At 37.2% G+C, this 15124-nt stretch overlaps 1 protein-coding gene across 1 annotated transcript in view; it reads left to right on the forward strand.

The window, feature by feature from the left end:
- The window catches only part of LOC103597632 (parafibromin-like), a 44219-nt gene that overhangs the window by 13162 nt on the left and 15933 nt on the right, over positions 1–15124 (forward strand). The window contains exon 4 of the mRNA XM_008581496.1: positions 13333–13494. Coding sequence (XP_008579718.1) covers positions 13333–13494 — 162 coding nt within the window. The remainder of the gene's footprint in view (positions 1–13332; positions 13495–15124) is intronic.

The following is a 15124-nucleotide window of genomic DNA, read 5'->3' on the forward strand; positions in this document are numbered from 1 at the left end:
GTGTATCACATTTATTGATTCGCGTATGTTGAACCAACCTTGCATCCCTGGGATGAATCCCACTTGATCGTGGTGAATAATTTTATGTATGTGTTGCATGTTGTTGTATTCGGTTATTTTATTGAGGATTTTTGCATCTATATTCATCAAAGATATCGGACTGTAGTTTTCTTTTTTGGTTATATCTTTACCTGGTTTTGGTATCAGGATGATGTTTGCTTCATAGAATGAGTTTGGGAGATTTGTGTCTGTTTCATTCTTTTGGAATAGTTTGTAAAGAATCGGTGTCAATTCCTCTTTGAATGTTTGGTAAAATTCTGCTGTGAATCCGTCTGGTCCTGGGCTTTTCTTTGTTGAGAGCCTTCTGATAACAGCTTCAATCTCCTTTATTGGTATTGGTCTGTTCAGATTTTCTACATCTTCATGGCTCAGTTTTGGGAGCTTGTGTGTGTCTAGAAACTTATCCATTTCCTCCAGATTTTCAAACTTATTGGCGTATAGTTGTTTATAGTAGTCTCAAATGATTCCTTATATTTCAGATGGATCAGTTGTAATATCACCTTTTTCATTTCTAATTTTTGTTATTTGAGACTTGATTTGTGACCTAATGTGTGATCTATCCTGGAGAATGATCCATGTGCTGATGAGAAGAATGAATATTCTGAGGTTGCTGGATGGAATGTTCTGTAGATATCTGCCCTGTCCAATTGGTCTAGAGTATTATTTAGATCTTGTGTTTCTCTGCTGATTCTTTGCCTAGATTCGTGTTTCAGTTTCGTTAAGTTCTGCTCTGATATTGATGATTTCTTTCCGTCTGCTAACGTTAGGTTTGGATACTTCTTGTTTTTCTAGATCTTTAAGGTGCAGTGTTAGGTTGTTCACTTGCCATCTTTGCATTCTTCTGAGGTAAACACTTAATGCAATAAATTTCCCCCTTAATACTGCTTTTGCAGTATCCCACAAGTTTTGGTATAGGTGCATACATATTTATGATTGTTTTGTCTTCTTGATGGATCAGTCTTTTATCATTATGTAGTGTCCCTCATTATATCTTTTTATGGTTTTTAGTTTAAAGTCTACTTTGTCAGATATAAGAATAGCTACTCCAGCTCGTTTTTCTTTTCTGTTTGCATGGTAAATCTTTTTCCATCCTTTCACTTGTAGTCTATGTGTGTCTTTATGGGTGAGGTGGGTCTCTTGTAGGCCGCATATAGTTGGGTCTTCCTTTTTAATCCAGTCAGCCAGTCTGTGTCTTTTGATTGGGGAATTTAAGCCTTTTACATTAAGTGTTGTTTTTGAAAAGTGTTGATTTATTCCTAGCATTTTATTGATTGTTATTTGGTTGTCTTAGGTGTTTTTTGTTCCTTGCTTTCTGATTTACTGTTTGTTTTCTTTGTTTGTTGGTTCCTTAGGATGTAGGTCGCCTTTTTGTTTGTTTTCTCTTCATGTATGCCATTTTTATTATACTAGTGGGTTTAGATTTTTCTTGGGTTTTTATGGCAGTGGTGGTTATTTTTCAGGAACCAAATCTAGTACTCCTTTGAGAATTTCTTGTAAGCGTGGTTGTGTGGTGGTGAACTCCCGCAGTTTTTGTTTGCTGAGAAATATACTATTTGCCCTTCATTTCGGCAGGATAGCCTTGCAGGGTAGAGTATTCTTGGCTGACAATCTCTGGCTTTTAGTATTTTGTATATATCGTCCCATTCCATGCTGGCTTTTAGGGTTTGTGATGAAAAGTCTGATGTTAGCCTGATTGGGGCTCCCTTATAGGTGATTTGACACTTCTCTCTTGCAGCTTTTACAATTCTCTCTTTGTCTTTGAGTTTTGCCAGTTTGATTATAACATGTCTTGGAGAAGACCTTTTTGGGTTGAGTAAGTTTGGAGATCATTGAGCTTCCTGGATCTGAAGATCTGTGATTTTTCCTATACGTGGGAAGTTTTCCCCCACTATTTTGTTGAATATGTTTTCATGCCATCTCCTTTTTCGTCCCCTTCTGGGATACCCATGACTGGGATATTTGAGCGCTTCAGGTTGTCTGATATCTCTCTCAGATTTTCTTCAATGCCTTGGAATCTTTTTTTTTTTGGTCATTTCACACAGCCCATCTTCAAGTTCAGAGGTTCTCTCTTCAACTTTGACAAGCTTGCTGGTTAATCTCTCCCTTGTGTTTTTTATTTCACTGAATAGCTTCTTCAGTTTGGCAAGTTCTGCTACATTTTTTTTCAGGGCATTGATTTCCTTGTACATTTCCTCTTTCAGGTCCTGTATACTTTTCCTCGTTTCATCATGATGTCTAGCTGAGTTTTCTTGTATCTCATTCAGTTTCCTTAGAATTATCACTCGAAATTCCTTGTCAGTCATTTCAAAGACTTCTTGTTCTATAGGATCTAGAACTTGAGAGTTATTATCTTTGGGTGGTGTACTTTCTTGATTTTTCGTATTTCTGGTGTCTTTTCTTTGATGTTTATTCATTGTGGCAGGGGGTTTCACAGTCCCCAGGTTTGACACTATTGCCTGACTAAGATGTTGCTGGGGTTGCTAATTTGGTATGGCTACCTCAGTGACTACTCAGTTGGCCACTAGTGCCAGGCAAGTCCAAAATTGACATCCGGGAAGATGGCGGGGCACTCGCGCCACTCCCTCCGGTGAGTCTTAGCCTCCGGCTTCCACGTTGCGCTCCTGCGGCGGCCTCCGCAGCCTGAGCCGCCCCTGCTGCCTCTTGCCGCCCCCGGTGCTCCCGGCTCCTGGTCGCACCGCAGCCTGCTCAGTCTCTCTCCGGCTTGCGGTTCCAGCAGTGCCTGGGGCCGGGGAGGCGACAGCCCCCTCCCCGGCAAATACTGCAGTCGCCGGACCTCGAATCTCGGCGGCGGGGCCATGTGGCCCGGCCCCGCACTGAGTGGCGGCCGCTCCCGGCGGCTTCTTCCTGGGGAGGATTTTGTAAATCTCACAAAATGGCGCACGCTGCAAACCTCAGTGCACGTATTTTGTGAGTCCCCTTCAAGGTCTCAGCAACCCTTCAGAGCAATCCACCTGGGTAGTAACAGCTACCCCCGGCTCAAGCAAGGACACCAGAGATTCTGACTCACCATCAGGCTTTTTGAGTTCCTCTTCTTGCTCGTGGCCGCAGGTAGCTGCCGGAGTTGTGTCGGTTGTTGTGCTTGGGCTGCACGTCGATCCCCAGTCTCTTTTCAGTGATTTTTAAAAATCACTTCCACTTCTTGTGAGTCCTGTGACAAAGTCTCTTCTGAGAGTGCTGACCCCTGAGCCGGGCCAAAACTTTAGGCATCTGACACAATATTATTTACTCCTGGAAATGATTGCTTCTGTATGGGCTTTAGGAGACTTCTTGAAGGAATAAACCTAGTCCAGTTGGTCTCTATCGAAGACATGTTGAAACCAGGACTCTTCTCTCATATTCAAAAATGACTTGAATGACAATCGTGCTGTTTCTAAGGTGAGATGCCTGCAAAGGGTGGGTCCTCACTGGCTGCTGGCCAGGTTTGTGCTTCCGTGCAGGGAAATCCTCCTCTGAGTCCTGCACAGTAGGGGTGGTGATGGATGTACTCCCCTATCTGGCTCCTCGTTGCCTCCGGAAGCCGACGGGCCGGCAAGACGTCCAAAATTAACACTCCTCTTACAGGTCAACCAAGGCGCCCTTGTGGACCTGTTTAGGTTTCTTCTTTTGGTCTTGTCCAGCCTCATGGATTCATTTACTCGCTCGTTCATTCTTCAAAAATTTAACAAAGCTGGGCAGGTTGTGGAACTTGGCAAGTCTTTTTCGTCTGTAACTTGGAAGGGCTGCTGTGGCCACTGGAAATACAGCAGGTGACGTGAGTGGAGCAAGCTGCGGGCTCACAATCCTGCCAAGAGAGTAGCTGTAGCCCGGCTCTGAAGTCTGGTGAGCCTCCAGCCCAAGTCAGGTAGCAGAGCAGAGAGCAGAGGAAGAAGCCAGGGCTTGGGTGACACACAAATATGATTTCTCTCCAAAACGGGGCGCACAGTGGCCTTCTTTGACTCCTGGACAGTGAAAGCAAGGCAGACTGGCTTCCCCTAAGGGCGGCCTTCGAGCCTTTGGACAAACAGACCTGATCATTCCCAGCCCTTGGAGAACTCAATCCGGGAAGGTGGGGACAAGTCCATCCCAATGCTGCGGTGGGTGGTGGAGGGAACCCAGCAACCCAGCCCAGGAGCGCGCACCCGGGCGGAGAGGCGGTCGCTGAGGCCCATAAGGAATTTTTGTATTAGGCTTTTATACTGAAGTTTCGGTATTCTTGCAGATGTGGGTCTTTTGATTGAATTTGCCACCTACTGAGATGCCTCAGTAATCTATAACTGGGTAAATAAGAAATATAATAATTTTGGTTCACCTCTTGAAATAGATTTGATAATATAACTGAAACTGTCAGACCCATGCAAAAATGGATTATATTAACTGCTTTTTAAAAAAAGTTTAGTTTTTGTATGAGCATTCATGTATCTCCTTTCCATCTTCTAATGAATATACAAATACTTTTTTATTATTTGTAATCTGAAATACAATACACATCTTTTTTTTCTTTTTTTTTTGTGATAGTTTCATATGTTTTACAGTCTATCACCAGTCTTTCCAACTAAATTATAAATTTCTTAGAGATGAGGTCTTATTATTTTATTGTTATTTGTAACTCCATTGTTTAAAACAGTGTTTGCCTAATAATGGATATTAAATAAATGTTTGAGGAAAGAAAACGAAAAGGAGGAGGGAACACATTGAGAAAATTGGAGAATGGAGGATTTGTGTACCTGAAATGCAGAATTTGTTTTTTTGGAGGTGGAGATGTTCTGCAACCTGAGAACTTTGTGCATTTATCTCTAATTTTTAATTCCTTTTTTGATATGTAGCAGTCATATCCACACCTGGGACTTGATTTTAGTTCCCATGTAGCTTCATTACATTTGGTATTGGGTTTTTTTGTACTTTAAGGCTCTAACTCATTTTTATGATTTGTGAATTTGGTATTATTGAATTCTCACAATTTTTAGTAATTGACAACTATATATATTTTTTTATAAATATGTTTGGCTGGTTACAGATATTCACAGTAAGTTTGTGAAATGTTAAAAAAGAAATTCTGTCTTCAATTCTCCATTCTCCAGAACCTTCGCAGTGTTCATTTGAATGTATTACAAGTCTAATACTGAAACATTGTTTTACAATAGAAGTTAGTAAATAGTGCAAAAAAATTACAAAGTAAATTTTAGTGTCTTTCTCTTTAACCTTATAGAAGCCAGGCCGTTAAATAGACTGCGTTCTTAGGATAGACCATGCCTTAGACCATGCCTAATTTTTCTTCCAAGTTTAAAACACTCCCTTCATTGTTTAACACCTCATTGCAACTGACATCTCCCCTACAGTTTGAGTCAGCTGGAGGCTTTGCTATGTAATTAATGCATAATTGAAACTCCTCCACAAATTATAGTACTGGCTATAACCCATAGCTCAAGTTGGCATAGACTCTATTTGGTTTTATCTAAAATTGAAGATTTTTCAATTTTCTAGCCCTTCAATAAGTAAATGAAACAAACCAAAATAAAACACAGCTTAACCTTTAACATCCCAAATAACAAAATTAAGGTTATATTATGGAAATATTAAAAAATACACTTGTATAAATGTAATCTTGAGAGTTTAGTGGGCTGTAAGGCTATTTAAAATAAACTGATGGGATGGAACTTCCTGATTCTGTCCATGATGGTAGCTTCACAGGGATGAGTTCCAAAGAGGAGAGATTACACACACAGTGCTCAAAAAATACGCAGAGGGTTCCCCTTGCATCAGCCAAATATTGTTTAGCACATGTGTGTGAGGAAGCTACTTGAGGCCTGGGAAGCAGCTACTGAGAAATAAGCAGACAGAAAAATTACCAGAGCTTATGCTAGATTGAGAACAGTTCTTGTTCTCAACAGCCACAGGCAATGCAAAATGATACAGCCCCTTTGGAAAACAATATGAGACTTTCTTATTTTTTTCTCTTCACATGGAAGATATTACTGCACTATTTTCTAGCTTCCTTTATTGATAAGTCAGCTGTTAGTGTGATAATCAGTCCTGTGAAGGAAATCTGCTCTGTGTGTTTACTTTAAAGATCTTTTCAAATTTATCTGCTGTACCTAGATGTGCATTTGTTTCTTGTACATTCCACTGGGATTTATTAGAATTAAATGTATAGGTTGTTTTTCATTAGCTCTGAAAGTCTTGGCCCTTATCTTTTTAGATATTACTTCTGTTACCCATCCCTTTTGTCTCTCTCTTCTCTTTCTGGAACTTAAATGAGACATACTTTAGACCTTCTCATTCTATCTTCTGTTTTTCTCTATTTTTTTTTTTTAATGGTGGCTGACCAGTACTGGGATCTGAACTGTTGACCTTGGTGTTTTGAGTATCACTCTCTAACCAAGTGAGCTAACCAGCCAGCCCTATCTTCTGTGCTTCTTAAGCAGTTCTATTTTCTATCTCTTTGTCTTTCTGTTGCCTGCATTCTTGATCATTTCTTTAGATTTAACTTATAGTTTATCTTTTCTTTGGCCATGCCTTAGTTTGATCGTAAGCCTATCCTTTGGGTTTTAATTTCAGATATCATATATTTCACTTTTTGTTGTTCTGTTTAGTTCTTTTTGAAATCTTTTGTCTGTCTTTATAATTTCTTTTTTTTCATATTTGCAAGCTTGTTTTATAAGCTTTGATCTTTGATAATTGCAGCATTTGGAATCTTTAGTTATCTTTGTCTTTTGAATATTGTTTCATTTGTAGTACTTTTCTTGTTTTTAGGTTTTTACTGTTCATTTTACTGTTCTTCATTTTGTTCATTTACTCATTTATTGTTCATTTTTCTTGGAATTTTTTCCTTGTGGAAATTCTTGAGCTCTAAGTTTAGAGATTTGCATTTGTATCTGCTAAGCAACTGGGAGCATTACCAGTTTACCATCACTTTAAGTTAAAATCTCAGTTGGAAGTTTTTAACAATCAGATACTATTGTTAGCTCTTGGCTGCAAATCTAAATAAGGTCCAGCTTACAGTTTTGAGACATTTGATTTTCCTTGCAATTGCCAGGGTAGGGATTAGGGCTGGGGCTAGGGTAGGAAAGATGGTGGGCAGTGGGTGTATTTCTAGTTTACCATTACATTGAACTTAACCTTTGAGAGTACCAGCTGTATGAGGAAAAGGACTCTTTAATTAGATTCCCTACCTTGAACAGAATTTGGGCTTTGTTTCCTATTCCAGGAGCTTAGCGAAGTAAGAGGGTCTTCAAAAAGTTCGTGGAAAATTTTGTATTATCTTTCAATTCTGTTTTTCCATGAACTTTTTGAAATACCCTCATGTAGTGAAAAACAGTGTTATTCTTACTTCTTTGATTTCCCTTCTTTAGTACTAAGTCTCTGGCTTAGTCCTAATCATTCTTTACTTTCTAGCTAGCTCAGAGATGCCTTTAGTTTTTTTTATACTTTATTCATAATTTTTAGTTTTCTTTGGAAGTATTGTTCCAGTTACTTAGGGGGTCTGCCATATCATCCTACCAGAAACAGAATAAAACACACAGTTTTAAAAGTCATACTTTGTTAGTACTGACTCATGCCATGGTTCTTTACATTTTTTTATAAACATATATAAAAATATAATTGTCATAATCCATGATTGGAGGTCTCAGAGCACTTAGAAATCTTAAATAACATGGTTTTATCTAAATAATTTTTTCAGGCTGATTTTTTAGTTCAGCCGGTATTTGAGGATGTTCTAAATGCAGTGCAGCACAGTAGCTGGTATGAGTGCCATATTTCTGAGTGACTGGCTCTGCCTTCAAGAAACCTGAAGTCTAGTAAGGACATGACAAATTTTGTAACTTACTGTAGTAAAAAAACAAAGATTGCTGTAAAATTGTAGTAGAAAATTGAGTCCTACTTTGAATAAAGAGGATAAATTAATAGTGAAAGAATTATGGCTTAAATTTAGAATTAAGTAAATGCTTAAATATATAGATATTTTACATAGAGATATATGTAAAGTTTGATAGGCTGGGAAACCAAAATTATCTCATTTATCATATTTGAACGTCAGATGTATTGTCCCTTCATGCCACCTTAAAAACTAGACGACTATATTAATTTTATATTGGTAGACCAGAACTGACTCGTTCAAACTTTTTGTGCAAAGGAAGATGTAGAAATAAAATACAGTTGTGTGTTATTTTAAGACTTAGGCTTAATTTTTGCCCTTTTCTTTAGTACCCTAAATTTTATTCCATCTGGTCATAGCTGGCATTAGCAGATGCTTCTGTGCTGAGAGTGGAGCTGTAGTGGAATAGGATACATTGATAATTGACAGTTCACCTAGAGTAGCTGAATTGATAGTGCTGTAATACATAGCACTATGGTCATAACTTTCATTAAGTTTAGTTGGCTAGAGCATTATATACTTTATTGATTCTGAGATACACATTTATTTTTCATGATTTCCAGAATTGGAATATGTCTTATAATTGATGGCATCTTAGAATTGCTGTGACTAGGGCCGGCCCAGTGGCGCCGCTTGGGAGTGTGGTGGCGCTCCCGCCGAGGGTTCGGATCCCACATACAGACCGGTTCCCGCTCACTGGCTGAGCGAGGTGCGGGAGCAACACTGAGGGTTGCGATCCCGTTGCTGGTCCCGGTCCGGTACAGGCACGACACTGAGGGTTGCGATCCATTGCCGGACACGGAAAAAGACAAAAAGGAAAAAAAATAAAAATAATTTAAAAAAAGGATTGCTGTGACTAAGTGGCAGTCCTGACATATTTTTTTATTATCTGTACGTGCACAAAATAGTGCATGTGCAGTTCATAGTTTCATCAGTTCTGAGATATGTGCATAGATGGTACTATAAGTATTGAATTTAAATGTAGTTTAAAATGTCTTCAGAAAGATAGGCTGTGATTTAGCATTGAAGCAAACAGTTATTATGGAGGAACAAAGTAGTAGGATTCACACTACCTGATTTCAAGATTTATATAAAGCTCCTGTAATCAAGACATTGTGGTAGTGATGTAAAGATAGATAGATGAATGAAAGTAATGGAGAATGCAGAAATGGACCTACACTGTTTTTGTCAAAGACTGCAAGGCAGTTCAGTTGAGGAACAAAAGAAAGCCTGATACTGGAACAACTTCATAAGTGGATGGCAGTGGGGTGGGGTGGAGAATGACTCTCAACCATTACCTAAAATCATATACAAAAATTTATTTAAGATGTATTATACACCCAAACATAAAAACTAAACTATAAAGCTTCTAGAAGAAAGCATAAGATAATGTCTTCATTACCTTGGATTAGACAAAGTTTTTTTTTTTTTAAGGATGAATCATAAAAGAAAAAGATAAGTTGGGCTTAATTAAAATTTAAAACATCTGCTCATCAAAAGACACCATTAAGAAAATGAAAAGGCCAGCCACATACTGGGAGAAAATGTTCCCATTGCATATTTCTAACAAAATATTTGTATCTAGAATATGTAAAGAACTCCTACATAATGCTATTAAAAAGACGATTCAATTAAAAATGAGCCAAAGACTTAGACACTTCATGAAATGTCTAATAAGCACATGAAAAGATGCTCAGTATCATTAGTCACTGAGGAAAACAAAAAGTTAAAATTATGATGAGATAGTACTTCACACCTATTAGAAAGACTAAAATTAAAAAAGGCTAGAACTCTCATACATGTGAGAGTGTAAAATAGTAGAGCTGCTTTGGAAAACTTTCTGGAAGTTTCTTACAAAGTTAAACATATCCCATGATCTAACAGTTCCACTCAAAGTTTTTTTTTTTCCATAAGAGAAATGAAAGCATATGTCCACAAAAGTATTTATATAAGAATGCTTGTATTAGCTTTATTTGTAATAACCCAAATTTTGGAAACACCCTGCTGTAGACTGTTTGTGTCTCCCCAAAATTCATATGTTGAAATCTAAGCACCAATTTGATGATATTAGGAGGTAGGGACTTTTGAGGTAATTAGGTCATGACAGGATTAGTGCCCTTATGAAAGAGACCTCACAGAGCTCCCTTGCCCCTTCTGCCATGTGAGGACACAGCAAAAAGACAGCTGTCTGTAAACTAGGAAATAGGCCCTCACTAGGTAACAAATGTGCCAGCATCTTGATCTTGGACTTCTCAGCCTCCAGAACTGTGACATAAATTTCTATTGTTTATAAGTCACCCATTCTATGATGTTTTTGTTATAGCATCCCAAATGGGCTAAGATTCACCCAAATGTCCACCAGCAGGGTAATGTTAAACAAATTGTGGTATGTTCATATAATAGAAATCTATTCAGCAATAAAAAAGAATGAACTACTGATGCACCCTGAAGCATGGATGAATATCAGAAACATTAAGGGCCGGCCCGGTGGCGCACTGGATAGTGCGCTGCTTGGGAAGCGCGGCGGCGCTCCCGCCCGAGGGTTCGGATCCCACATGCAGACCGGTTCCCGCTCACTGGCTGAGCGAGGCGCGGGAGCGACACCGAGGGTTGCGATCCCGTTGCCGGTCCCCGGTCCGGTACGGGGGCAACACTGAGGGTTGCGATCTGTTGCCGGACACGGAAAAAGACAAAAAGACAAAAAAAAAAAGAAACATTAAATTGAATGAAAGATACCAGGTACAAATGAGTACATCCTGTATGATTCTATGTGTGTGAATTTCCAAAACAGGCAAAGCTAATCTATGGTGATGGAAAGCCAGAACAGTGGTTGACTATTGGGTGAAGGGAGATGGAGATTGTCTGAAATGTGCATATAGAAACTTTCTGGGTTGATGCAGATGTTTTATATCTTGATTGGAAGGGTGCTTCCACTGGGTATACATTTATCAAAACTCATCTATTTGTACATCTTACTGTATATAAATTTTATGCCAATAAAATTATTGTTGTATAGGTAGAAATACACTGAGATGAAGCAATGGGGTATAAATTTGATTTTTGTGAATTCCTCCTTGTTGGAGTAATGACCTCAATCCTGTATTTTCTTGCAAAGCAACATCCAAACATTTTATGGAACCTAAGAAAGGAAGACACTAGTAATAAAGCTGTGTTGTTTTTTGTTACTAAGATATATATGAAAAGGATTGCTCTCACACACATCAAGCAGTGCAGTCCCAGCCAGGAGAAATAGTCAGTTCCTTCTGTGGGATGATTGCTCTGATTTCTGTATGGTATTATGAAGGCATTGTCATGGTTTAATTGGCAGTATTTTTTCTTCTTTCATAGTGGTACAGTATAATGGTGTATCTCACAGTCATTGGTGTCTTAGATTTGATGAACTTCAGTAGGGTGAACAGGTAAAATTCATATTGACTAGATGTGAATAATACTAATCTTTTTAGTGGACGTAAGTTTAGGAGAAGCGGTCATCAGTCTATCCTTATGTTCTCAAATAATATCAAGGCTGAAAAGCATTTTGAAATAAAGCTGCTTTTTACTGCTAACAGAGAAGGCTACTATTTTAAGGAGATATCTAAATATAATAGGAATTAAAATACAAGAACATGTAAAAATTCTTGGACTATGGTTAATTAAAAGACCATTTTAGTGACACTGTTAATAAAACATCTCAACTAATGTGTTAACATGCAAATGATATATAACTCATTTCTCAGGCATCAGAAGTAGAATTAGGTATTTAGTAGACTTTTTCATTAGTTGGGTATTCTAATAGACAATTCATTTGTATGTATTTTATAATTTATTCATTATTAAAATTCATAAGTAATTTTTTATACGTATATTTATACTTTCACACTATTACAATTTCAAAAGCCAGAAAAGAGAGAGATGCAATATCATATTTAAGAATTTAAACTTTTTTTACCCCATCTAGATATAGACTGATCGGAATAAATTAAAGCAAAACATCTACCTCTTGGCAGTAAGATCCCTTTGTTCTGTGTGTCTGGAAAATAAGTTCAAAGGGACAGGAATTGTGTTCTGTACAACTGTGTATATTGTATAGATTATAACACAATGTATTGTACAGACTGTTTACTTAAAATGTCTTTGTCAAAAAAAAAAGTTTTTGTCAGTTGTAGCCTTATATTAGAACTGAGTTTCCAGCAATGCATGTATATTAATTTTTTAAAATAATATGTTTTATTATTCAGAGTGTTAGTATTGCATTTGGCATATTCTAAGTGAATTTGAGTATAAATAAAATAACCAGACTCCATAAGGAGCAAGTGATTATCTGGGGGAAATTTTTAAATGATACTGAAAGCTTAAAACTTTTTCATCAGATGTAAAATAGATGTGAGAACAGTCTGCTCAAAAACAAATTTAGTATTATCATTGTGTAGTAAAAATTTTCAAAACTACAAAATTAATATTACTATACAGTGAATTTAACATTTGGTATTGAAATTTTTCAAGGTACTGTACCATGTGGAAGCTTTCATGCATCTTTGTCCTTTCATCTCTCCTAAACTTTAGAAGCAGAATAATACTCAAAGCAGCTATTGTATTGCTCCCATTTAATTGGAGGGGCTAGACCATAGCCAATAAAATATGCTAACAGACTATGTTAGGATTATGTATAATTAGAAAATAAGACTTCTAAAACACTTTGTGAGCACTGGGAAATTCTAACTAGCTGCTAACAACTCTCTAGATTGCTAAATTATTTTTGAGAATCTTAAGAATTGAACCACATAAGTCGACTTGGTAAATACCACTAGTATCATCAACTATTTTATTAAAATAGACTATTTTATTAAAATAGACTATTGGCGTATACCAATTTAATTTTCCTAATTTAAAATTTTCAAAGCAACTTTGATATTTGATGATATTGATATTTTGTTTGTTTTGTTTTTTGATGGCCGGCCGTATATGTTATAACAACAGGCTTTGACCTTGGTGTTTTAACAACAGGCTTGAACCACCTGAGCTAACCGGCCAGCCCTCGAGTGACCTTTTGATTTTTAATCAAGTTTCTCCCTAATAGCATTTGAGAAATCAAGGGTTAATGTGGAGAATGCTAAGTGCTATTTGGATGAATATAAATTGTGTGTTTACACACACACATACACATACCCCAACACATCAACTTAGGGCCTAAGTGAACTTGAGTTCTATTTGGCATACAGAGGAAAGACCCATACTCTCCAAGCTTTATGATCTGTACATGCAGAGCAAGTTTATTTAAAAATAAGTGCTTTTAGTTTGAAATTATTAATGTTTAAAAAATTATTTCAAAATGTAACTTATTTTCCCATTTTCATCCCATAAAATACATTTGACTTTTTCTCATTTCTATTTTTTCGAAGATTTGTTCCATCAGATGAAAAGAAGAAACAAGGCTGTCAACGAGAAAACGAAACTCTAATACAGAGAAGAAAAGACCAGATACAACCAGGGGGCACTGCAATTAGTGTCACAGTACCCTACAGAGTAGTAGACCAGCCCCTTAAACTTATGCCTCAAGACTGGTAAGATAGTCTATATTTTTTAAATATTTATTAATTTTTTGTATATTGTTGATTTTTTTTTTTTCCTTGTGTGAACAAATATCAAATTTTGTCATGGATTCTAAATAGGAACTATCCTTGAAAACTTGAATTTATATAGATCTAATTTGGTCAGCAATAATGTTAACATTCTAGTAATACCAAAATAACCTTACATTTTGAATAGGTAAACCTTATTTTACTTATAAGAAGAAGCACCCTAACTTCTAGAAAACTTCTAGTATAAAAATTTTTTTCCACTTGATCATCCATACTGGATCAGCTATTAGAACAGAACAAATAGACTGATGTGTTTTTTTTTTTTTTTTTCCTTTTTTTGTCTTTTTTACTGACCGGTAACGGGATCGCATCCCTCGGTGTCGCGCCCGTACCGGGGACCGGCAACGGGATCGCAACCCTCGGTGCCGCGCCCGCACCGCACTCAGCCAGTGAGCGGGAACCGGTGTCCACATGGGATCCGAACCCTCAGCGGGAGCGCCGCCACGCTCCCAAGCGGTGCACCCTCCAGTGCACCACCGGGCCGGCCCTAGACTGATGTTTTAAAGTCCTATATTTTAGATTTTTGTTTTGGAGAATTCAGATTTTCTAGTAAGAAAAAATAGTTTTATTGTAAAGGAATAATTTAATAAAAATAATACAATCAGTTTATTATGGTTTAGCTCTTTTATTGCATTCAATTATTCTTTAACAAAGTTTTAAGCTGTTTCTAATATAAAGTGCCTATAAATTAAGATATATGAATTATCTTAAATTATTTTATTAATCTAAACAGGAGTAAAAATTCAGTGTCTTAGAGTATCTCTGTTATAGAGGATGCAACACATGGTGCATTAGATAAAATTTATTGTTGGAATACTTGTTAGATTTCTGACCTGAGGAAGTCAAGCCATTGAGAATATTGGTATATTAAAAATTAGCTAAAGAATAGAGGATTCTTTTATTATAATTCTCCCCTGGTACCTAACAGATACTTTGAATAATGTATGAGGGGTTGCCAAAAAGTTCATAGAAAGATTCACATTACCTTTCAATTCTCTTTTTCCAAGAACTTTTTAAAGTGCCCTCATATAAAATGAATAAGATGAGAATTTCAGATATCAAACTTAAAATGAAGTTGGAATTTTACACCATTTGTATTATGTGTTTGCAGTTATTTGCAGAAAGTGATAATACAGTGTACCAGTGCCATCACTATGCTGTAAAATATTGCCGTGTATGCTTGTATTAGCTGGGATTTCCAGCCTGGTCTCACAGCTTAGGAGTAATATTTTCTGGGGTTGTTTTTTTGTTTGTTTTGTTTTGTTTTGTTTTGTTTTGTTTTGTTTCCTCCTCTAATTGTTCTTTCAAGAATTCATGGGAAGTAGCGTTTACAGCAAACCCTTGAACAACGCTGATCTGAACTGCACAGGTCTACTAACAGGCAGAGTTTTTTCAATAAATATATTGGAAAATTTTGGGTTAGACTTGCCATGAATGCCTGATATACCTAACCAAACAGTGAAGTATCCTACCTAATAGTGGCTATTTATTAGTAAAGTACTTCAGAAATGAAATCCCCCCCCCCCCCCCCCCCCCCCCCCCCCCCCCCCCC

The sequence above is a fragment of the Galeopterus variegatus genome, unplaced genomic scaffold, assembly GCF_000696425.1.
Source record: "Galeopterus variegatus unplaced genomic scaffold, G_variegatus-3.0.2 Scaffold2372, whole genome shotgun sequence".
NCBI lineage: Eukaryota > Metazoa > Chordata > Mammalia > Dermoptera > Cynocephalidae > Galeopterus > Galeopterus variegatus.